The sequence below is a fragment of the Zalophus californianus genome, chromosome 7 (genome assembly GCF_009762305.2).
Source record: "Zalophus californianus isolate mZalCal1 chromosome 7, mZalCal1.pri.v2, whole genome shotgun sequence".
Classification (NCBI taxonomy): domain Eukaryota; kingdom Metazoa; phylum Chordata; class Mammalia; order Carnivora; family Otariidae; genus Zalophus; species Zalophus californianus.
Window position 1 is genome coordinate 109,324,010 of NC_045601.1, and position 24,588 is coordinate 109,348,597.

General features: G+C 41.0%; 2 protein-coding genes across 15 annotated transcripts in view; one reads left to right on the plus strand and one right to left on the minus strand.

Annotated features, from left to right (window-relative positions):
- NFYA (nuclear transcription factor Y subunit alpha) overlaps window positions 1–17,108 on the minus strand; it is a 30,040-nt gene extending 12,932 nt beyond the window's left edge. For 2 of the 10 annotated variants that reach the window (XM_027603305.2, XM_027603298.2), the window contains exons 1-4: window positions 16,980–17,099; window positions 10,243–10,390; window positions 8,547–8,633; window positions 5,573–5,719 (exon numbers count right to left, since the gene is read on the minus strand). In XM_027603305.2, the coding sequence (XP_027459106.1) occupies window positions 5,573–5,719; window positions 8,547–8,633; window positions 10,243–10,317 (309 nt within the window). In that variant the 5' untranslated portion in view covers window positions 10,318–10,390; window positions 16,980–17,099. Of the gene's footprint in view, window positions 1–5,572; window positions 5,720–8,546; window positions 8,634–10,242; window positions 10,391–15,158; window positions 15,291–15,439; window positions 16,110–16,416; window positions 16,911–16,979 lie in introns of those variants that run through there. The other 8 variants (XM_027603308.2, XM_027603306.2, XM_027603301.2 and 5 more) reach the window with 7 other exon arrangements.
- A 256-nt stretch (window positions 17,109–17,364) lies between these two features.
- On the plus strand, window positions 17,365–24,218 carry OARD1 (O-acyl-ADP-ribose deacylase 1). 5 transcript variants are annotated; one of them, XM_027601894.1, is made up of 7 exons: window positions 17,466–17,750; window positions 18,351–18,430; window positions 18,551–18,609; window positions 18,762–18,906; window positions 19,838–19,896; window positions 20,943–21,055; window positions 22,354–24,218. In XM_027601894.1, the coding sequence occupies exons 4-7, from the start codon at window positions 18,840–18,842 to the stop codon at window positions 22,454–22,456; spliced, it is 342 nt and encodes a 113-aa protein (XP_027457695.1). In that variant the 5' UTR covers window positions 17,466–17,750; window positions 18,351–18,430; window positions 18,551–18,609; window positions 18,762–18,839; the 3' UTR covers window positions 22,457–24,218. The 5 variants fall into 5 exon arrangements, with proteins under 5 accessions (XP_027457693.1, XP_027457697.1, XP_027457694.1 ...); XM_027601892.1 differs by lacking the exon at window positions 18,551–18,609 and having other exon boundaries at window positions 17,365–17,750; XM_027601893.1 differs by lacking the exon at window positions 18,551–18,609 and having other exon boundaries at window positions 17,463–17,836.
- Window positions 24,219–24,588: the final 370 nt, after the last annotated feature.

Sequence of the window (24,588 nt, forward strand, 5' to 3'; positions counted from 1 at the left end):
ATCTTTCTTGTTTTTAACATAAGCATTTGTAGGGGCGCCTGGGTGGCTCAGTTGTTAAGCGTCTGCCTTCGGCTCAGCTCATGATCCCAGGATTCTGCGAGCCCCGCATTGGGGCTCCCTGCTCTGAGGGAAGCCTGCTTCTCCCTCTCCTACTCCCCCTGCTTGTGTTCCCTCTCTTGCTATGTCTCTGTCAAATAAATAAATAAAATCTTAAAAAAAAAAAACAAACATAAGCACTGATAGTCATCAACTTCCCCCTCAACACTGCTTCTGCCATGTTCATGTATGTTGGGTCTTTGTTTTCATTTGTCTTTAAGTATTTTCTAATTTCTCATGTAGTTTCTCCTTTGATCCACTGATATATTTAAGAGTGTACTGTTTAATTTCCACAGATTTGTGAATTTTCCACTTTTATTTCTGTTGATTTCTAACTTCATCCCACTGTGGTCAGAGAAGATACTTTGTATGCAGTCTGAGACTTAATTTGTGACCAGATATATGATCTGTCCTGGAAAGCTCCCAAGTGTACTTAAGAAGAATGTGTATGCTGTTGCTGTTGGGTGGAGGGTTCTGTTTAAGTCTGTCTTACCTAGTTGGTCTATTGTGTTAAGTACTCTATTTTCTTACGTATCTTCTGTCTGGTTGTTCTGTTTTTTTGATTGATTTTTGTTTATTAGAGAAAGAGGGAGTGTGCAGGAGAGCAAGACAGCACAACCAGGGGGAGGGAAAAGCAGACTCCCTGCTGAGCAGGGAGCATGATCATGATCATGACCTGAGCTGAAGGAAGACACTTAACGGACTAATCCACCCAGGTGCCCCACTGACTGACTTTTTTTTTTAAAGTAGGCTCCACACCCAGCGTGGAGCCCAGTGTGGCTTCAACTCACAACCCTGAGATCAAGACCTGAGCTGAGATCAAGAGTTGGACGCTTAACAGACTGAGCCACCCAGGTGTCCCGGCACTCTGAATGTTATCAGTCACTGCCTTCTGGCCTCCGAAGTTTCTGATGAGAAATCTGCTAAAGATCGTGAGGATCCCTGGTAGGTGACAAGTCACTTCTCTCTTGCTGCTTTCAAGATTCTCTATTTGTGCCTTCCAAAAGTTTGATAATTATGTGTCCTGCTGTGGGTCTCCGAGTTCATCTTACGTCTCTCATCGAATTTGGAGAATTTTCAGCCATTATTTCTTCAAATATTCTCTCTGCGCTTTTCTCTCTTCTTCTGAGACTCCCACAATGCATCTGTTGGCACACCTGATAGTAGACTCATAGTTCCCATAGGCTCTGTTCACTTTTTTCCAATGTTTTCTCTTTCCATTTCTTAGATCCAATCATTTCCATTGCCTTATATCTTCAAGTTCGTGAATTCTTTCTTCTATCTATTCAAATTTGCCTTGAATCTTTCTAGCAAATTTTTCATTTCCATTATTGTACTTAACCAGTGCCGAAATTTCTTTTCAGGTTTTCTCTTTACTGGTATTTCCATTTTGTTCATACATTGCTTCCCTTTTTCAACAACTTCTTGTAGTTCTTTGAGCACCTTTGGGGCAGTTATTCTTAAAACGTTTGTCTTACAGTAAATCTATTTTTTTAAAGGACAGTTTCTATATTAATTTTTTCCTCTGAATGGGCCATACTTTCCTGTTTCTTTGTATGCCTTATTACTTTTGTCAGGAACTGCATATTAAGTCAAATAATGTAGTAGCTGTGGAAATCAGATTCTTTCCCTTCTCTAGGATTTGCTGTTATTGTTTTGATTGTTGTAGGCGGTCTCTGTGCCAAAAAATCAGCCTAAGGCATAAACTGAAGGCTTTTACAGGTCTTTTCTGAGCCTGTGCCTGTCCCCAAGTATGTGTAGTCTTTTTCTAATTTTCCCAAATATTCAACTTCTTTTCAGTGTCCTGGAGTCTAAAGTTAGGCTCTCAAAAGGAGGAAAAGAGAAAAACGAAGGGGGCAGGGAAGGGTGCTAACTTTTTAAAAATTCCCAAGGGGTCAGTCACTTCAGCTGGAGGGAGAGGGACTTACAACAGTAGGGGAAGGTGTGACAACACAGGCTGCCTCCTCCTTCATCTGCACCTCTGATCAGAGGCAGCAATCAGTGATCCCTGATTTTAGAGGATGGGGTCTATTTTGCTCACCTTGGCACCTATAAGCTGCCCAGAGGCTGCGTCAAAACCTGTGTGCAGCTACCTGTTAGGCTGCTAGGTAGCTGCTATTATGCTAAAAGCTCAAACTTACTGAAATTATCTTCACTATAAGTCTATGCCTCCCCCTGTAAGTAAAAAGTTTTCAAAAAGACTTGAGCATTCCAAAATAGTTTATATCAGATTCTGCCAGTGCGATTATTATGTAGGTGGGGAGAGAGATTCCTGGTATGTCCTGCTCCACCATCTTCCCAGAATCCTCTACCTAGGCCTTCTTAACTATGTTTTCCAAATACTTAGCTCAGAGCTGGCACTTAGAAAGCAGTGGCAAATACATAAATTAGTAAACAAATTTATTTAGTTATCTGAATCTATTTCCTAACTGAGTTTCAAACAGCAAGGGATACCTGCTTTTAGTCATTTGGATTTCCTTTCCCATCTATTCATATTCTTTGCCGATTTCCCTACTGGATTGTTATTTTCATATCAATACATAAATGTTCTTTATGTATTTTGGATACAAACCAAATTATGTGTGTTAAAAAATACCTTCTGCATATCTGCACCTTGTCTTTTATTTATATTTTGATGTATATACATTTTTATTTTGAAGTAGTCAAATCAATTTGGTTTTTATATCTTTAAAAAATCCTTCTCTACTCCATGACGTAAACAAAATTCTCTTGTAGATAAAATCTGAAAGTTTCCAAGTATGCTTTTTTACATTTAGACTGTAAATCTACCAAGTATATAGTAATGAGACAGACATCATGTTTTCTTTTTCTGTCATTCTTAAACCACTTCTTCGCTGGTATTTTATACTATTTTTATCATACATCAACTTCCAATATTCTTGCATTTATTTCTTCACTCTCTACTTTGGTTCCACTGTCCTTATTAAGCCAGTGATCTTAATCTAAAATTATACACAAATTTAGCATGTATCTGAACATCTGTACCTTTTCTAAGGGGATATAGGTTTCAGTGGAATTCTAAAATAGAGCATGCAATCCAAAAAAAGGTTAAGGAGTACTCTTCTAAAAGAAATGGTTATTCAACACTAATGAGAAGCAACCTCTAATAAAAAGGGATTGAAACCTTACGCATTTTAAGAGAGGCTGTGGAATTGTACTTAAAGCTTTATACACATCAACAGAAAAGAATTTCTCCAGGATGGTTTGATTAGTCACAGTCCTATTCGGAGGGAAGGGAATGAAATAAATAACCCTTTCAAAGTCTCTTAAAGGCCGAAAAATCCCCATAAAATCATAGAATTCAGAGCTGGAATGAACCCTAAACATCACCTGATATAAACTGCGTTTCTGGATGAGAACACTGACAATCAAATGACTTGGCCAGGATCAGAAATCTTGTTTAATGGCAGACCTGGGAATGAAAGTCAGGTCACTGCATTCACAGTACACTGTTCCTAGTGTTAAAGCGCACCATTTCTACTCAATGGTAGAGCAGAAGGTGTGGCAGGGGGGCTGGAGAGGAGGCAATGAGAAGGACAGAAATGAATAGGAGTATGACACTGCAGCAAGCAAACACACACAGTGTATTTAAAGCCTCATACATTTATGCATGGAGCAATGTGGAGACTATTTTTAATCCTAACTACTACTCTATCTTCGCAAAAATATGCCAACGGCCTTAAAATTGCTCAAGCAATCCCTCCACTCCAAAGAAATTACTCTAAGAATTCAACTGGAAAACAGTAATCACACTCAAATACATTTATAGTAACCTTACCTATTAAAGCAAAAAACCAAAAATAAAGCAAACAAAAAATCCGAGAATACACATGAAAAAAAATTGTACATAAAATTACAAGGGCTTATATAAAAATTAATTTAGATTTATCAAGTAGTGTGATCATGGCTCGTTTTTCCAACTTCTATTAAATTCCTCCAGAATAACTAAATCATTGTGATCATTTTAATTGTTAAAACAAAGTATAGATAGAACAAAAAGTTAATAGTTCTCCCTTGCCCCCGCCTCTGTGCTCATAAACATATATACCCATGAGTGTTTGGCTATCCATTATAGAAATCACATAGTATATATTTCTCTGCAAATTATTTTTCACTAAAAATACCTCAATATTGATTATCCCCCCCAGAAAACAGTTCATCCTTTTTAACAAGGACAAAATGCTCCATATATGAACATATGGAGTATGATGTATTCAACCATTTCTTTATCCTTATTGATGGAATGGACAGGCAGGTTACAATTTTCTTTTCCTAGTACAATGCTGCAATAAATGTCTTTGTACATTTCTCCCTGTATATGGATGCTTTTCTTCTTACACAATAGATTCTCAGAAGTGGGGCAGAAAGAGCAAAGGTTTATGTTTATGTATTTAATAGTGAGATGCCTTCAGAATTTGAAATTACCAATAATAATGTTTCCTTTTCTCTACACCCATTCTAGCATTGGATATAAACTCTTTTTAATTTTTACCAACTTGATAAAAATTCCCTCTAGTTTTTAAAAATCTGATGCCACTGAGCTGCATGTCTTGTTTTTCTGTTTCTGAATCCATCTTTCCAGTGGATTTACCTAAGTACTTTATTGGTTTGTTTACAGAATCAGCATTTATTTACCCTTCTACATTTTTGTTAGTGTTCTACTTCATTAATTTTAACCTACTTTTTTGTTCATTTTGTTCTTCCTTTTCCTAACTTCATAAGGGAAATACCATTCACTTTTCAGTTCTTTTAGAATAAAAGTATTGGGGCTCCTGGGTGGCTCAGTCGGTTAGGTGTCTGCCTTCAGCTCAAGTCATGATCCCAGGGTCCTGGAATTGAGCCCCATGTCGGGCTCTCTGCTCAGCAGGGGAGTCTGCTTCTCCCTCTCCCTCTGCCTGCCACTCCCCCTGCTTGTGCTCTCTGTCAAATAAATAAAATCTTAAAATAAAATAAAATAAAATAAAAGCATTTAAGGGTTACACATTTTGCTCTAAGTACAGCTTTAGGTGTGTGTGATGGGTTTGGACTGAAGTATTTTTTTTTCATCACTTGCTAGATAATTCAAATTATAAATCACTTGGAAAGAAATGAAAGGATAACATTCCTGACCAAGAACAGTTAATTTCCAAAGCACACTGTAAATTCCCTCAGCTGCCAGAAGTTCCAACAAAGATCAAATCAATAAATTTCCTATTAAACTAGACTCTCATCTTTTTGTATTCTTTATATACTGATTCAAGATCATACCTAGTATCTTAGTCCTTACCAGAGATGTCCAACTCCTGTACAATTCTGTTTCTATCACTGATAGTACAAAAGTAGAAAATCGACTAATTTTGTCAATGTAGGGTGGCAAACAGTTAAATGCCAGATCAATAGCCAAACAGTTTCTAACAAGCTCTTCTTTAAGACCTCTATTCTGATATTCTGTCTAAACATTTTTTGCATCGCTCACCTGCTGCAAACCCTGAGTCCCAGACACAGGTACTTGCATGATGGTTTGACCTTGTCCACCAGGGACAGCTTGGACCATGATGGGCTGACCAGTTGATGTGATTAATTGGCCTCCACTGACCTGTACCATTAATGGCTGCCCCTGGACCTAGAAGGAAATAAAATAACAATGAAATAACGTAAGATAGAAAATGGTTTTTACCAAAAGATAATCACTGGAACTATTCTGCTGCCTTGGTAGAGGGGGAAAAGGTAGAAGAGACACTAAGAAAAGAAGTCTCAAGTCCCTGTCTTTAAGTTATCTTCTTCAAAAACACTCTATCTTTGACCAAACGCCAAATTGAATACTTTAAGGTCAGATATAATGAAGTATATCCAGGGTCTTTAGGAAGTCTCAACAGATATAAGGCATTTGTCATCAAATACAGGCTAAATCCATGAGAAGCACTTAATCAAAACATCCAGACTATGTGCCTTTTGAGACTAATATTCAGGAATAGTTTCTAGTGAAGGCTGGAGAGGAGGCAATGAGAGGGAGGGCTGATGGTGGTGATGATGGTGGTTGAGTACAAATTCTAAATAACCTGGAAGGAATAAATCGAACTACCCAGCAATGACTCCAGGAGGCTGGGTAGCAAGCAGCTCTGGAAGCTTATGCAGAAGACCCTTTCTCCCCATAGTCTCTCAAGCATAAATGAAATACACAACTTTTACCCTCTACCTCACTCTGGGAATTCTAGTCCTGTGGTTGTTTCAAGAGCCCACTAGGGAAGGCCTAGAAATATCTTCTGGTCAGTTTTCAAGCTCTGTGGTGAATTCCTCATACTGGAACCTGAATATCTACATAGTTATTTTAGTTTTAACAGAAACAGTGATAAATATGGGAATTATACACTCAAGTGTATCAAAAAACTCCCAACTTTCCAGCTCCTATGAGTAAATGGACTACTTTAGAAGCCAGGGCATTATACGGGCTCTATAACATCTTGAATCCCAATATAAAAATACCTAGCTAACTGAATGCATTCTGGAAGCTGGAAAAACAAGCCACGTTAGAAATGAAATGGAATGTTCAAAAGAACAGCTGCCAAATCCAAAATTTTCATTTAGATTCTGCCCTTGTTTTGAGGAATTATTTGTAGCAGAACACAAGAATATTCATAGGACTAAAATATTCATGTTTAATGACCTTGAAAAGTGTGTTCGAATAACAGTAATTGGTTAAAAGATCAATCTTCCCTAGATGAATAGATTAGATAATAGGGTCCCCTCTTCTTCACCACCACCACCACCACCACCACCACCACCACCACCACCATCATCACCACCAAATGCATCAGAATCCTCAGGAACATTTAAATCCCAAGTTTTATAAACTGTTTGTTGAGAAATTCCACTTTACTTTTTAAAGGACTTTACAATCTGATTCTCTCATGCTTTCTCCTTTCCTTATCAAATTAAATTCCCTTTGCTACACCAATGTTTGCATGTACTCCATCACAAAGGATTGTTCTGAATATTTATTAAATGAGTAACTGAAAGAAGTATTAAAAATTCTCCAAAATAATGAGACCCCTAGAGAAAATGTTTTCATCATTTCCATAAAGTGTTCCCATTTCTTTTAAATAAAATCTACATAAGTAAGAAACACAAGTTTTAAGGCCCAACTGTTCTTAAGTTTCTGGCTACCCATCATCTTGAACTTCTCCCCTCACTGACACGTTAAATGTGTACATGATAAACCATCTGAGACTCCAAGGAGCCCACTGCGTTTACAACATATGAATGATTACAAGGACACATGCATCAGACAAGAAGCCATACAGTTAAGAGCATGTTACATTCCCATTCCACAAGTGGTTAATGACAATACTGTTTTATGTATCAATAAGATAAAGCAAGCATGAAAAACATGAACAAGCTGTTGAACTCTACTATTTGAACATATTTAGGAGTACCTACAAGCTCAGCTTTTTTCAGCCTAATTTATGTTCAGAACTGACTGTGTATCACCATCAGACATTACAGGTGGGAGGTGTCGGGATGGGGCTGAAAGATTAGGGTGAAATGATTACGATGAGGGGCAGGTAACTGCCGGATGCTTAGCAGCACTGAAACGAGACGCCAGTTCTACATTCTAAGTCCTACTTTGAACCATTTCCATTCAATGGAGGAAAAAAGGCAGGGCACTCAAATTTTGCCAATTTCTCAAAAACAGAGTAATTTTAATCAAAGTAACCTGCAGACACAGAAAAGACAAGCTTCTACTCTCATTTTTACACAGGAACTGGCCAAAATATAACCCCAACTAAGGATATTTAGCTTGGCCATATAAAAAGTTAGGGAACTGCTCTAGTTAAGTAAAAATTCTTATAGTGGCTGTAATACCTAAGACTTACAGAAAGCATATTCCACCTTTGGCAAAGAGATATAGGGTAATCTTTGCAAATCTAGTAATAAAACAGGTCATGGTTTCCTTAGGAAAGGTAGTGAAAAGGCAGCAGTTAAGAGATTAACAAGATTCACTGATTAGATAAACCTTGCCAAGTATAAGGATTATTTTGCAGCCGAGTTGCCCCTTTAATAAAAATAAAGCATAATCTAACCCTAGTTATTTTTTACTCCACTATTATAAATACAAATCCATGGAATTTTACTGTGCATTCTGATTATAGAGCTTCAGCTCTAAATAGATTCTAATGTCACTTGTAAGAATTTCTTACTGTCACTTGCACCATTTCCTTCCCAAAGAAACACAAGTGCCAAATTCAATTTTCAGAAAATTGGGGTCACTACATGACTAGGCATGAAACATGAGGAGACTGGAATCTTATAAGCCTCAAAGACAAGTTAACAGCATCAAAAACATGCAATTGACTTTGCCATTCCTCCTTGAGATCCTACCACAAATAGCACCAGACATGAGGACAGGAGAAGTTCATGCAGTGCTTACAGAGAATCAGAGAGGGCACCACTACCTGGAGGGTCTGGACTTGCTGGCCTGAGGCGGATGCCACCTGGGCCTCAGTCTGCAACTGGACAGCAGTGACACCACCCTGCTGCTGAGAACAGGAACAGGAAGAGCTTGAAATGTGTCAGGAAGGAAATGTAGAGTTCAAGACATGAGATCACCTTACCTCTTGTGGGAGAGGGAAGGAGTCTTCTTTTAATAATCCCACCCAACAGAGGACTCTCAAACTGTACAGACTCCCTATACTGAGGCTATTTTGTTGCCGGTAGCAGGATTAAAGATATTAGCCCTTTGTCCCCAGAGTGAAACTCAAAACACATTTCCATGACTCAAAAACAATAGTTGTCATCATGAACACAAATTTTTTTAATGTAATCCTTCCCTCCAGAAATAAGCATTTGATCCTTCTGCTTAGAGTTATCTTAATGCTTTTTATTTCCTCAAATGCGTTCACAACAAAAAAGTTATCAGGTTTTTACAGCTTTGAAGCTACAATGAAGAATTTCTGAGACTTAATAATCACCAGATAGGAAGAATGAAGCAATCACTGTGAACCAAAATCATCTTCAGGCTAGTCACTGCTCTCAAGGCCCAAAACTAAGATTACTTCTACTCAATTGGATTACCTTAGAAGCAATGTTTTCAGTGATTTAACCTAATTTTTATATCCTCTAATGGTAAGTTCTGACTGAACAAGACTTCATCCATCAGGGTGGTGGTGTGAAAAGAGGGCCCTTTGTGGAATCCCCTTTCCTAAGGAGGCAGTTGAAGGAAGCTGCCAGAGACACAGCAGCTGGGTAGAAGAAAAAGCCAGGAAAGAGTTTAAATAATTAATTTCTTTTAATCAAGAGGTGCTCCTTCCTTTGATCATTAGATAGGAACAACTTACCATCAAAATAGCCTTTGTACTCCCTACCATCTACTTTTCTGTATTCTCTAAGTTCCCTTTTGGAAACAAAACATGCCCCAATCTTGGCCAAAGGTCAAATCAATGCATAATAAATGTCTTTTCTTCTAGGGAGAAACACAAGTAAACTTTTACTAAAATAAAAAGCTAGGTATAGAACATCAGAAAACATCAGAAAAACATAATCTCTGTATAAATCTAAGAAAGCAATCTATCTTATTAAGGAATAAATCAACACGGGATTCCTTTCTTGTATGTGCTTATTCATAAGAGTGGCTAAGTATTAACCTCATGCTGAACTACAGCTTTTCAGAATAAGCACCGTAACAGATCAAATCAAAGAACAGTGGATTTCTTGGATGCTGACTATCTTGGTTTATCCATTAAGGCCACAGCCTTAAAAGATCACAAAGCTAGCTTAATGGAGAAGAGAAACTACAAAACTGAATCCAGAAAAAAACAAAAACTCCAAATTACCATCTGAGAACAGACTAGGTTCTGACTTTTAGCAAAATGAAATGGGCAATTCAGTATTAAATTGCTTAGAGTTATCTTAATGCTTTTTAGTCGGGCTCCCAAGAAAAGCAAATTCTATGTGGTCATGGACTGAATACAGAGCTCTGAACACATGGAACGTGAGAGAAATCGCAACAAATCCAATCTTCAAAAAAGCACTTCAGCACGAGTCACCAGACCTATTATTCATAAGATCTGGGACCTCTAAATAATTCCCCACTGAGTGGTGCCAGTCCGGGCTCCACTGCTGTGCTGTTTAGCAGTTTTACTTCCATACCTGCTGCTGAATCTGTCCAGCCTGCACAACAATCTGCTCTGTCGAACTATTGCTGTTTGCTGTATACTGCTCCATGATCCCTCCAAGTTAGAATCCTGTCCACAGTGAGTTTCACTCAGGAGATCCTAGAAGACTGCGAAATGCACTCCTATTAGAAAGGTTGGGAAAGAAACTAAGTGAGATTGTTAATAAAAGCCTCGCCAGATGATTAACATTGATTAACTTACTGCTGTGCTTTATTCGCAAGTAAACAGGGTAAGAGAATAGGAAATGTTCATTTTTGACATCATTTGTAACTAGGATTACAAGGCACGCTCATGCCAACAATACCATAATGCCATTTCACATGTCTTGAAAGTGTTTAGTCATTTTTTATTGGCAGCCTTACCTTTCAATACTACCAGGGCAACACTTCCAACTTAGAAATACTCAGGAAACTACAATATCACGTCGTTACAAGGTCTATTTAACACTGGTTTTAAGGTTTGCCCGTGTATTTTAGAGGATATACAATTTCTTTTCTTTATAGCACATACTTGCAGCCTGCCAATGCAATACCAAACGTGTTACTCTAGTTCGCTACACATGGTCTTCAGTGTAAAACTTCATGGCTTGTTATTTAGTAAGGAAATGACCCAGACCTGAAGTCAACCATTTTCCTTATCAAAATCTTCATTAAGTAGTATTAAGAAAGCTTGAGTGAAGGTTTAGGAATTTGCATTTTAATCCAGGGCAAGGAATAAGATGTTATACTAATGGCAAAAATGATGTTTATAGATTAAATACAAGAAGAAATTTTATATGACAATATTAAGGCTACGAGTTTCTCTAAGTAGAACTTAAGCGTCTGCCTTCGGCTCAGGTCATGATCCCAGCATCCTGGGATTGAGCCCCACGGCAGGCTCCCTGCTCCACGGGAGGCCTGCTTCTCCCTCTCCCACTCCCCCTGCTTGTGTTCCCTCTCTCACTGTGTTTCTCTCTGTCAAGTAAGTAAATAAAAACTTAAAAAAAAAAGTTAAAATTACATAATAAAGGGTAGGATATAATTAGGCCTATTAGGTATTCAAATGCAAGAGTGGGGGAAACTTAATGACTGAGCCACCCAGGCGCCCCGCTCTAACTTTCTTTATGGCAATTTCCAAACCTATGTAAGAGTAGTGATAGGGGCGGCCTAGGTGGCTCAGTCGGTTAAGTGTCAGACTCTTGGTTTTTGGCTCAGGTCATATGATCTTAGGGTTGTGAAATCGAGCCCCGCTTTGGGCTCTGTGTACAGCATGAAGTCTGCTTAAGATTCTCTCTCTCCCTCTCCTTCTGCCCCTACCCCCATTAGTGCACTCTCTCTCTCTAAATAAATCTTAAAATGATTCTCTCCCTCTTCCCCTCCCCTTGCTCATGTGTGTGTGCAAATAAATAAAATCTTAAAAAAGGAAAAAAAAAAAGAGTAGTGAAAACATTATTATTGAACCCCCACAGCCATCTCCAATTCTTACACCATGGTCAATCCTGTTTCACACATCTCATCCACTTTCTACCCACCCCTGAATTATTTTTAAGTAAATGCCAGACACTATATTATTCCAAAATGCTGTGAATACTCTAGCATCTATCTTTAAAGAGGTAGGACTCTTATTTTGTCTTTACCATCGTATCACAATATTGTCTCTACAGTATCATTTCAAACATTAGAAAATGAGTAAGTCCCTAAATATCATCAAATATTCAGGCCTTGGTCAAATTAACCCTTCTCACTTAAACACTCCTTTAAAATAAGGACACAATTAGATAAATGGAAATGGTATTTGAGAACCTTAGAGAAACCTGATTCAAAAATTTAAAATTATACCAACTACCAAAGGGTAATTCATCTTGGAAATATGGGGAAGGTACAGGTATATATAAGTAAAATATAGATAAATCTTTGCCCCCAATTTTTCTCCAGGCCTTCATAAAGTCTAAAATTTGAACGATGAAGTTATGTGAGCTAAAATGAACTGCATGTTATGTCAGCAAAGAAACACACTACTCTCCATAAACCTGCACATGGTAGATGAGATTAATCACTTCAACTGTCTCACTATGGTGTGAGAGAAATAAAAATATATCCAAGTGCATGTGCAAGTATTTAGGAAGAAGTGTATTTAGATCTAAAATTCACTCTGAAATGCATCAAAAAACAAGATGGATTGATGAATGAATGGATAGAGATACCTGATAAGTCAAGTATGGTACAGTGTTAACAGGAGATGCTAGGTGATGGGTATGCTGGTGTTTACTGTAAAATTCTTTCGACTTTATGCTTGAAAATTTTTATACTAAAATATGTGTGTAGCCTATTACTCATAAACGAAATGGTATGCAGAGTAAGAGTGTAAGAGCCATAAATAAGTGATGGGATGACTGTGCCATCACTGCATGCTATTCCGTGGCCATATGGTTCTCTAACTCACTACCCTTACTCTGATGGAATGCTCATCCAGCAACTATCTAACTATAATTTAGATATACATACAGATATGCCAACAGAAAGCAAATATGATCAGCAACACAAATGAACTTATTTCTCATTGCATAGTGACAAATTGACTTTTTGATTTTTATACCAGTTCTCTTTGGAATTGGTTGACTAAGTCGGCTCCTGAGAGATTCTGGGAACAGTAGAGAAAATTGGGTTTTCAGCAGGACTAAGTGACTCTGCCAGGGAAGTAAATGGTCTTCCCTAAGCTATCTTGTCTCTAACTGCAGTACAATGTATTTATGTTTATAAACTAATAAAATTAAAGAATTAAGGATAATGATAACAAAAGAGCCTGATTCCATTTATATGAAACTCTCAAAAAGCCATAGAAATCTAGAGACACAAAGCAGGCCAGTGGTTCCCTGGGACTGGAAAAGCAGGGCAGGATAGGGGTGGGAAGTTGATTAGAATAGAGCATCTGGAACTTTCTGGGGTGATGAATATGTTTTATATATTTTTATCGTGGTGGTGGTCACATAGTGACATACTCAGACATAAACTTGTCTAATTTCATCAAAACGAACACTTAAAATGATTACCCTTTGTTTCTGTTAACTGTATCTCAATAAAGTTGCTTTAAAAAATGGGATCATGAAGGAACATACTCTTTCAACACCCCCCAGCCACCCAAATCCCCTTCCTGTATGAGATTTTTTCCATGATCACTAATTTCAAGGAATTTATTTTATGAAGGACATGAGAATAAGTAATAAATAGAACGTCATGCAGATTTTCCTCTTAACTAGTTTATGCTAGTAATAAAAACACTTCAATTTAAAAACATTTCAATCCACTGTACCCTGAAGGGTAAAAAAGGAAGCAGTTCTCAATCTAAGAGCATTTCTCTCACCCATTAATGAGGGATTCAGTTTGCAGCATGATACTGAGACTGCTAAGGGTGAGCAAGTACCCAACTGGCTTCAACGAAGCCGTCTGCTACTACTACCTTGAGCTTCAGTTAGCAAAACTGCAATACAATGTGACATTTGTCTTTCCTCCAGTGCTTTTCTGTCCAAGATTTGAACAAAATTAAGTCAGCCCGATTTACTCAGTCTAGTTCTCGATCCTAACACAGTTCTGGATGTTTCTTCCTCAAAGAGCAAGTGTGTGTATATTCTGGCTAGCATGAAAATCCTCTTCCTCCCCACTTCAAGGTGCAGAACCCTAAACATAGCTAACTACCAGGAACCTATTCTATGTGTCCCTACACACATTTTAAAGCTAAAACTTCCAAAAACTCAACCATAAGCATGTGAAAAGCCCTTCAAAATTACTATATTTAACAATTACTACCAGGTAAAAACTGTCACATGCCTTCAAATTTTTTTGACCACAAATCACTGCACACATAACATAGAAAAAAAGTAACTGAAACAAAATTTCCATGAATGCTTCACTTTATGTAACATAAGATGCACATTGTTATTTCCTATTGTATCATAAAAAATTAGCATTACCCACTAAACTGATTTCACAACTCAACAAATGGGTCCTGATCTGTGTTTGATAAGACCAGAGAACAAAGGACTGTCCAGCTTCCCTACTGTCTTGAGGGATTTCCAGATTGGAGCTCCTAATTTGCTCCCTGTCTCCACTAATGAGGCATCATTTGCCAGTCACCATCCTGAAGGTTTTAGAAATAAAAAGAAAACTCTGACGAAGATCCTAACTTCAAAGAGTCTTTACATTTGGTAAAGAAGAAAAAAGCTATACTGGAACCCTAAGAGAGAAACAAGGTAAAACAGTAATAGGGAGAACAGACATTTCTTCTCCCTGGGGATAGTTAAGTCAAGGAAGGCTTTAGGAAAATGTGGCACCTGACATGGTCCAAAGTGTGAGAAGGATTTATACATGGGATAATGTGGGAGGGGGTGGAGTACTCTAAATGAAGAGACAGCATAAAAACAAGGACAGAGAAACTTCAGGATATAAACAGCAGATTAAAAGGTCCCATGTCAAGAGAAAGCTAGAGGCCAGAATAGTATCTCTTTAAATTCTAGGCAAAGAAGTTCTTCTGCAGACAGGTGGAGGCTCTAGAGATGTCTAGCACAACAGCAACCAGACTATACTTTGTAACTGCCTTTCAGAAAAAAGTCTAGTGAAAAATGCTGCTGGTTTTAAAGAGACTAGATATACCCATTTTTATATACCAAGGTTAAAAAAATATTCAGAAAACAAATATAAATGTTCTAAAAAATACTTTAGACATGCTATCCCATCTATTAATGTGGATAATGTGATAATCAAAATGACTTTAACATGATTTAAACAATGAGAAACGCATTCTAAAGTGAAAACAAACAAACAAAAATGTCTCCAAAGTTTTAGTAGTGGAGAATTTTATGACCTTTAATGTGATCATAAAAATTGGCACCATATACTTAAGACCTACTGTACTTGCCAGGACTGCAGTAGATGCTTCACACGAATAAAAACTTCTAAAGTCCTAAGAGAAAAATCTTCCTTTCCTCCCCCAAAGTCAGCCGCTGTTGTAGAGCAGACGCCCACAGGTCAGAAACTTGTTTTTCGGACCCTGGAAAAAATACACTCCGGGATTTCTTCCATCTGAACTTCCAAAAAATAACTATTTCCAAAAATTCCTTATCAGGATATACAAGTGCTTTTATCACCTGGGCTTTCCAGCCTAAATTCTCACCAGTACTGCCCAGTGCCTTCACCCACCTTTCCCCTCAAACACAGCACAATTTGGTGCTTCTGCACATGCTCTTCTATTCTTTCTTGTTGGAAAAAATCCTATTGTCCTTCAAGGCCGATGAAAAGTGTGGCAACATCGAGTCTTCCACCGAGGCTGTTAGTAGCTCACCCACCAGTACTTCACAGAACTGAACTTGGCCTCCTCATAGCACTAACCTTTAAGTATTAATTAGTTGTTCACTTGTTAATCTCCACCCCACAGTAAGATTCTTATTGACCTCTACCTACTTTCTCCCCAGCATATAGACTGATGCTTGGTACATACTAACTGCTAGAGACCTGGTTGTCAATGAAGATTTCGTCTCACCCTAACAAAACCCCACAACACTGTTAAGTTTCTATAAATATCTGAGTAGAAAACGTTAACATAGGATTAGAAAGTATGCAAAAAAAAAATAAATCGAGATGACTGTGGACTGAACTAATGAGTCAAGCCTGGCACATGCAAAGTGACACAGAAAAGCTAAAGAAAAAAAAAATTCTACATTCCCGAAGAAGGAAGAGTTTGCAAGATGAGCAATGGAGAAAACTAATAATATGAGAAACAAGTTGTGCAGCCTCCGAGAAAAGTAATGTGCAGGGCTGGCAATCTTATAAAAGTGAGGTTCCAGGCACCGAATGGACTGGCCCGGCTGCACAGCCAGGACAAGAAAGGGAGACCGCTTGGTCGGACTCCAAGACCGAGGTGTGCGGTTCTGCCCGGGAGAGCGGGGCGGGGAGAAAAGGAAATGACGAGCCAAAAGGGGGTGGTAACGGCGCGGGGCAGGAGACCCGGGCCGAGCGTGCTGAGAGGAGGGGCGCGGCGGGGCAGGGGAGTGGGCACACTAACGGACCCCCTCCCCCGATCCGGGAGACGGCGGGGGCGGGCCCGCAGAGCACAGAGGCGGGGGCGGGCAGGCTTCCTCTCCCCGCCGCGCCCCGGGCCCCGTGGCCGCGGCGCGTACCTTCCCCAGCGCTCACTTGTGACCCAGGGGGGACTACAGACAGGCAGAGCCGGCTCTCGGAGGGCTGGGGATCGCGGGCCCCGCGAGAGACTTCCCGTCCGGAGGGCCGCAGCACGCAAAGGTCAGGGGCGGGCTTCAGTTTGAGGCCCGAACGATCTGGAGAAGACCGCCAAAGCCCCGGGCGTGCGTGGACCTGAGTGTAAGGGCATTCGTGGCAAGCAGGCCACAAACCCCGAGCATGGGGCCTGACAAACTGGGCCTAAGGATCGGGAGAAGGATGCATCCCCAACTGGCACAGGCACCCTGCAAGAGTCTGGACCCCGGGTGCTCGCTCCCGAGGGCGCCATTCCCGCGCGGGGCGGCCCCCTGCAGGCCCCGGCCGGGAATGGCCCGGGACACTAACGGCCCCGAGCCAGGGCCGCCAGCCGCCCGGCTCGGCTAGGCTCAGCTAGACTCCCGGGGCTCGACGGGCGCCTGGGCCTCTCCTGAGTGGTCAGCGAGACCCGCCAATCGGGGCGCTGGGGCCGGCTCTGGGCCGCTGGATATTGGCTCCTCACACTCACCGTGCCTCGCTCCCCCGGTTCGCTGCCCGCGCTGATTGGCTCCAGTACCGGACCCCGAAACCCAATCAGAGGCTCCAGCCGCCGCTGCCGCCGCCACTGCCGCTGCCTCGCAAAATGGCGAACCCGAACAAAGGGGAATGGGGCCTCCCTCCAACCGCCTCCGCGCAGGCGCCTCTGAGACCACGCCCCCTAACCCCAGCATCGGGCTCGCCCCACCCCCAGTTGAAGGAGCATCGCGCAGGCGTGCCCTGAAGCCACGCCCACTTCTCTGATTTGACACCATCTCTGGCTGAAGGAATACGCAGGCGCCTTCTAGACGCGCCAGATCCTTGAACTCAAACACCGCCCTAAACATAGTACTACGCAGGCGCTAACTCTCTCCTTTGTCAACTGCCCACCCCTTTCTCTGAGGTCACTAGAGACACACCCCCGGGGCTAATGCGCAGGCGCCGTTCTTCCCCACTCGCGGTGGGCTGTCTCGTTACGCATGCCCGGACGGCAGCGGGACATTCCACGGATTTTACCGCCGGAAGTTCGGCGGCCATTACCAAAGAGTGGGAGTTCGGCTGACTAGCTAGAGGGGCTTGTTTCCGCCCGCTCCTGGGTGGTGGGCGGCCATTTTAGGTGCGTGCAATTAAGGGCTGTGGAGGGATTGGCTCCGCGTCTAGGTTCGTCCGCTGCTTCCCACCTACCAGGGCCGGATCCGGAGCCCTTCCCCGCGGGGCGGGATCTCGCAGCGGCCGACTCCTCTCCAGGTGAACGGTAACCCCGGTACGTTGAGGTTTTGAGCCAGCCTTCCCGCTCCTTCCCACGGGACCCCAGGACAGGCCGTACGCCCTCGCTGACCCGCCCTTAGGGTAGGACACAGAATGGGAGGCCTCTCTAGACTCCTTCCCCTGTCCCCCGAAGAGCAGGTGTGGGTGAGCCTTCCTTGAGAGGCCGCCTTCCCACTCCCCTGGTCCGGACACTCCTCGGTTGCGGCTCGAGGGACTGTGGCCAAGTCCCTCCCTTTTTCTTGTGGGCCAAACCCACTGGGGAAATACTTTTGGTCAGGCCGAGGAGAGGAGACTGTCCTCAACCCGCTTGCTCGGGCGCGGAGAAAGGAGGAGGCGCCTCCTAGAGACCGCCTTTTCTTCCCCTAGCTGAGCGGGGCGATCCAGGAGCGCGAAATGCGGTGGGGGCCGACCGCCGCGACCTAGCCATTCTTCCTCATCCTTGCCCCAGTAGAGTTTTGTATTCCTAGAGGCTTAACGAGCTCACGTTCAGCGATAAATGGTGGGGGAAGAAATTGCCAAGTGGGTGGTCAGGGCAGTTTGAATATAATACATTCAGACCGCCTAAGCATTTTTACTTCCTTTTCCCTTCTCATAGCTGAAGAAACACTTAAGTTCTGGAAATAGCGACTCAGTATCATGGCCGGCAGCCCCAATGAAGATTCAGAAGGAAGCAGAGTGCGTAACAACTCTTAACTTATTGGTGAACTGAAATTAAGAATAATTGAGGTCAAAAGCATAAACACTTTTTAATTAAAGCAATAATTGAATTGTCTTTTTTTTTTCCCCCCTCTCCAGCTGATTTACTTCAGAAAGGCTGATACAGTCCTAGGCAGAAACCATCCATCACTCTCCTTGTACACATGCTTTAATTTGTTGTAGTTCCTTAAGTTCTGCAGATCAGGTTTTAAATCGAGGGGCAGTGGTGGGGGACTCAGTAAAGGGAAATGAAAGAAACAGTGTTTTTCTGTATCAAATAAAACCTTTTCTTTTCCTTTTCACATTTTAGATCACTTATGTGAAAGGAGACCTTTTTGCATGCCCCAAAACAGACTCTTTAGCCCACTGTATCAGTGAGGATTGTCGAATGGGTGCTGGGATAGCTGTCCTCTTCAAGAAGAAATTTGGAGGGGTGCAGGAACTGTTAAATCAACGTGAGTTTTGAAAAACAGCTGAATTAGCCTGCCTTGTCTAGAGCATCTTGACCTCCTGTTATATTTTAATTGTTAGACAAGGATATACATACAGAGAGCAGGGTTCCTAACCACTGAGTACTTAATAACTCTTTAGATTAAGGTTTTTCTCTACAAAAGTACCCTTTAGTTTGGGTCTTTATCACACCAAACTTGAATTCTTGTAAAGGTTTCTAATCTCTTCCTCTGTCTTAAAACTTTCTGATATTACTCTTAACTTTTCTGAAACCTTTGATAACTGAAGTGCTTCACTTCAGTTCCACAGGTAATAACTCAGCATTCAGGATCCTCTGTTTACCCATATTGTACTTACTCTTCAAAGAGGAGTTTAGAAACCTCTTCCTTACCTTTCTCATCACTTTATACCAGAGATTTTAAACCAGAGATATGTTTTAGAACCACCTGTAGAGCTTCTGTAACAGTTGCTTAGATCATAGTCCAGGCTTATTGGGCCAGTCTCCCCTGCTTTAAAACAATTTCTTAACTGTTTTTTATTGTAGTTTTTGTAAACATGACACTGTCTCTTCATTGAAAACTCTTTGGTCATTAGAAACTTTTACATATCTATGTTCTCCACAATGCTTAGCACAATAAATAACCCTTTGTAAAAAAAAAAAATCACTGAAGTTTTTAAAGTGAGTATGGGTGTATTTGAAAATATCAGGAGAAAAGATGGGGTAAGAGGAAAACAAAAAATTAATAAAGCTGGAAGTTAAGGAATGCTGATTTAGTGGAAAGTGTTAGAGTGTTTCTTCAGAATTGAAAATTATTTTTAGCTCTGAAGTGAACTCAGATCTGTAAGGATTTTTTTTCAAATTGAAAAATGCAAATCGGTGCTTTGGTTTTGTTTTTGTTTTTTTAACCTTTCTACTATTAAATGACTTTTTCTTAGAAAAGAAATCTGGAGAAGTGGCTGTTCTGAAGAGAGATGGGCGATACATATATTATTTGGTAAGATGGGGGTCAAGTCTGTCAATTTCTCACTAGGTCATAAGGACTGGTGAACACATGGGCTGTACTGCATTTGTCGATCGTGCTTCTAGACAACCAAAGATGACAAAAAGCTTCTGATCTCATGCTCACTTAGATCAAGTGGTGGTGGCTCTATGGAGCACTGGGTTAGAAAGAAACATGAGGCTGCATCCCAGCTCCACCGTGAAGATAACTGTGACAGCCACCAACAGCCTCTGTTCTGAGAGTTGGAAAAGTTAGGGATGTCCCACATACTTCAGTTCTTTTCTAATTAGAGTGTGATAGAAACAGTAGTTTCTCAAAAGACAGATTGCCCAAAGGAGTTTTTCTCTCATTCTTCCCTATTGAATGCAGTGCCTAGTATTACTTAACTCCTTTCCTGCCTTTTACCTCAATGTGGGATTCTTTCACTGTCCAAATGGTCTTCAGGCCCCAGAAAGAGTGTAGCTTCTTGGTGATGGTGCTAGGTCACTTAGAGCAACCAACCCACTACACATCTGATTTGGACAGCACACTGAGTGGGGACATGTCTTAAGGCCTTTGGATGTTCTCCTTAAGGCCAATGTGGCTTCTGGTCTTGTTTGGAACACTACCAATTTCTCTTCGTTCTATACAGAAACAAAAAGCAAATAAGCGTGGTTTCTAAATAGACTTAACAGGAAGTTTTCAGGTGGTATGTGTTCTTCCTTGTTGCAGATATATTGCTTATCTCTTGGAAGTGGCACAAAGACTTCGACCTACCTTGCTTAAAAACAATAGACAATAGGCACCGCCTGCTAATACGGGCTTCTTGGGAAAAGAAAAGGTTATCACATGGCAGTGTCTGCGTTTCTCAGGCCCTTTTCAGTAGATTTTCCTGAGGGCCTCCCATAACTGGAAAAGACAGTATGACATTTGTCATTCTGCTCTGAACTCTTCTATAGAAATACACTTATTTTAATTATCAGGATGTTGGGAGAATGTGATGGCTCTCTTTGGCTGTCATTTTGGACTAATGGAAGTTTGAATTCATTCTTTGTACTCAGATTACAAAGAAAAGGGCTTCACATAAGCCAACTTATGAAAACTTACAGAAGAGTTTAGAGGCCATGAAGTCCCACTGTCTGAAGAATGGAGTCACCGATCTCTCCATGCCCAGGCAAGGAAATCCAGGGCTCTGATTAAAGACTTGTAATTGAGTGGCGGGATTTGCTGTCTGACTTGAAAGCTTAACTCAAAATATAGGCTTAAAAGTGGACAAATTTAAAAACTTCTAAAAATCACCAGTGAACCAGTAATCAGACTTTAGGCCACATTATACCCATTTCTTAGCCTGGGTTGAATGAATCAGGATAATTAAAACACACCTGCTTCAGCCTACTTTGTGGGAGGACCTGTTGGTCGGTCATCTTTGTTGAATTCTGGGCATCTTCTGCCTGAGGCTGAGGCTCTGTTCTTGAAGCAATAAAGCCTAAGAACCAAGACTGAGCAATTGTGATATTCTTCTGGGCCATTTCACATGTGCCAAGCTTGTTAATCTGGTGCAAAGAAGGTTGTAAATTATCACTGCCTTAAACTGCATGCTTGTTGTGGTCAGTGTGGTAGTAGCCAGAGGATAGGTCCCTTATGTAATGTATTAGACCCCCGCTATTGGGAGCTTAAGGGAATGGCATTGGGGGTTCAATATCCTCTTTACTTTCTTTTTACGGAATAGGCTCTTGGGGTCATTTCTCTTCCTGTCAGTCTAATTTTGAGTCTGTGCTGACCATGCATGCAGGTTTGTTCTAAGCCCCAAGTTACGAATGTGGCTACAAAATCCCTCATTTACCCTGGGTTGTAATGTATTCATGTCTTCTGTATCAGAAACTATGTGTGTTTTTATTACAATTTTTTTACAGACTTAATTATCAGACTATATGAAATTAGCCATTTTAAGTCTTTCCCCCTTAGGGATATTGAGGATCAATAAAGTAACATCTTAGAAGAAAGGTGCCAGGTAGGAGAGTTTTGTGGGCAGACTCAGGTTTCTCACCAGGGTGTTGCGAAGACCTGATTTCGTTTTTGCCGAGATCGTGTCCTTTGTCCCTCTTTTTATCTTCCTTAGCATTTCATTATCATAAGTGTGTTTTTAAAATCCCAGCTAGTTTTTATCAGTATATAAAGAAGGATAGTGAGTCTCCTATGTCACCACAGTCACCCATTTTCTCAAGGTAGCCTCAAACAACTGAGAAGTGGCATCTTATTAGCAAAAGAGAAGTGACAGCTGTTGGACGTTGGGGCCATCTAGGAACAGATTAGGTGACTCACAATAGGAATTCACTTCCAAACTCCCACCATGGGTGTAAGACCAGATCATTTGTCTTTATGCTTTGGGTGGGTGCAGCCTAAAGGAAGAGGGAAGAAATGATTTCCTAGGTACCTTCATCACAACCCGTGGAGCTGTTTTGTCTTTTTCAGGATTGGATGTGGTCTTGATCGTCTGCAGTGGGAAAATGTATCTGCATTGATTGAAGAGGTCTTTGAAGCCACAGACATCAGAATTACTGTGTACACACTGTGAACAGACACGTGTGTGGATGTGTCCACGTTCTCCTGTGTGATCCCTACTGGACTGTAGCACTGGACGAACTGACCTGAAAACGGTCTGAAGAGATTCATGTGAAGTAGTCTGTGTCACAGGCCAGACTTGGGTTGCTGTATTCTCATGATGGGACTGGAACTCTGGAGGAGGGATTGCTTGGGAAATGTTGCTGTGATTTTTTTTTTTTCCTTCAGGAAGGTAAGGAGTAGAATGCCTCATATTAGGCAAGGAAATCAGATGTTGGGCCTCTGACCTGTTTTGATCCAGGATACGACCTGACTTGTTTGGCTTGCCACTAGGTGGCAGCACTGATAATTACTTCTCTGCTGTTTTAAGAAAAGTTTCAGGAAGGATGAACATTTCAATTAGTTTTGCGTCTTTTGTCATTTGTGAGCTTGCTTGGTATTATCCTTATGTCATTCTAGGAGAGAATTATGGGTTTTGTTAAAGTTACAAAAATGAGTCTTAGGTTGTTAACAAGAAATTTGTGGTGACGGAAAAGGACAAATAGACATCTTTTTCTTGGGGGTCCAGTGAGGTTCTGTGCACACGGCTGTTGTTCTGGACCTGGGTAATGGAGGATTTACCTGTAACTAATTGGGAAGAATCAGACAAAAGGTCCAGTGGGAAGAGCAGCAGGGTGAGAAGAAATAAGAATGGACAAGAACTGTGGGTCAGCATTACTAGAAAGGCAGATGTTTAGAATCTCCTCAGGGTGAACTCTTGCTCTCTTCCATCTACCACATAGCTTCTGCGATTGAACGGGTCTGAATTCAGTCATGGAACAAATGAAATAATGTATATGAAATGTCTGCTAAATTCCTTAGGGCAGAGTAATGACTCAACAAATCAGTGGTTCTCAACAAAATCCTTCCTTAATGAATCTTTTAAGAAAAAGGCCCACTTTAAAAATTCTAGTTTGGCAGTTTGGGGTGGGGTGGGGGAAATGGCTAGGTTTCTTTGTTTCATTAAGCTGTAGAGGATTGTGATCATGCAGCCAGCTGGGATGAAAAACCGTACATTTTAGTCCCTTTTTCTTCTTTAGCTAAGAGGGCAGCACTTTATCCACTCCAGTGTTTACAGTGAGAGAATAGGTTCCTGGATTCAGTATCAAAGGTACTGGGAAAACTAGTGGAATTCTTTTTTATCATTACTGTGGTAGTAAGAGTTAAGATAGGGTTGCCTGGCTGGCTCAGTCAATAGAGCATGTGACTCTTAAGGTTGGGAATGTGAGTTCAAGCCCCACATTAGAGGTGGAGCCTACTTAAAAAAATAAAAAGTTAAACTAGCCTAAACTATTGATTTTCTCGCTAGAGTGAATTCTGGGTCTGTTGTAGGACTTGCTGCATTCCCAAGTGTGAAAAGAACTGGGTTTCAGAAGGGGCTTGTTGAAACACTAGGAAAACACCAGTTAAATATAATCTTTGTACTTTAGACTTGTGTTCTTATCACACTGTAGTGTGATAGGAGGCAGCAGTTTCAAAAACTATTTCACTTCTTTTGTGTCTCTGGAACAGACAAGTTCATGTCGTTGGGGTAGGAGTAGTGCAGGGCCAAGTTCATTTTTGAACTCACACTGAGGCTTTTGAAGCTTTGCTTTTGTCCACATACAGTAAAACTGAAGGGGAAAAGAGAATGAATACACAATACAGAAAATGAGAGTGGGATGATGGTAAGAGGAAACTTAGAATCAAAGTATTTTGCTTAACTATGCAAATAAATCTTTGCTCTTGGCTCAAAACATTGGCTTTTGTAGGATTTAAAGGGATTAGGGTTAATTTTTTTCGTGGAGTATGAGCCTTGAAGATTCTTTGAACAAAGACTAGTCTCGGGGAGGACTGGCTGTAAGTGGAATTCTGGGACTCAGTGGGGATATGATAAAGTGCTTTGTCATTTGCAGATAGTCTTAGGGTCAAAATCTGATGACTTATCACACTTGAAGCTTGGGAAAAGGAGGCATGGCCTGATAGAATGAGCACATTATATCTGGAAACCTAGTTAGAGTTTGGCAAACACCCAGAAATTCATACGTGAAGTTTTGCTTCTACATAGGACTCAAGCCTTGGAAGAAAGCGGACTTGACACCATCCTGCTGTCACCATTAAGTACCA

Coding starts and splice junctions, on each gene's coding strand:
- OARD1 (XM_027601892.1), top strand. CDS start 18,392: ATGGCCGGCAGCCCCAATGAAGATTCAGAAGGAAGCAGA. Junction 18,431..18,761: donor AAGATTCAGAAGGAAGCAGA/GTGCGTAACAAC, acceptor TTCACATTTTAG/ATCACTTATGTGAAAGGAGA. Junction 18,907..19,837: donor GCAGGAACTGTTAAATCAAC/GTGAGTTTTGAA, acceptor ACTTTTTCTTAG/AAAAGAAATCTGGAGAAGTG.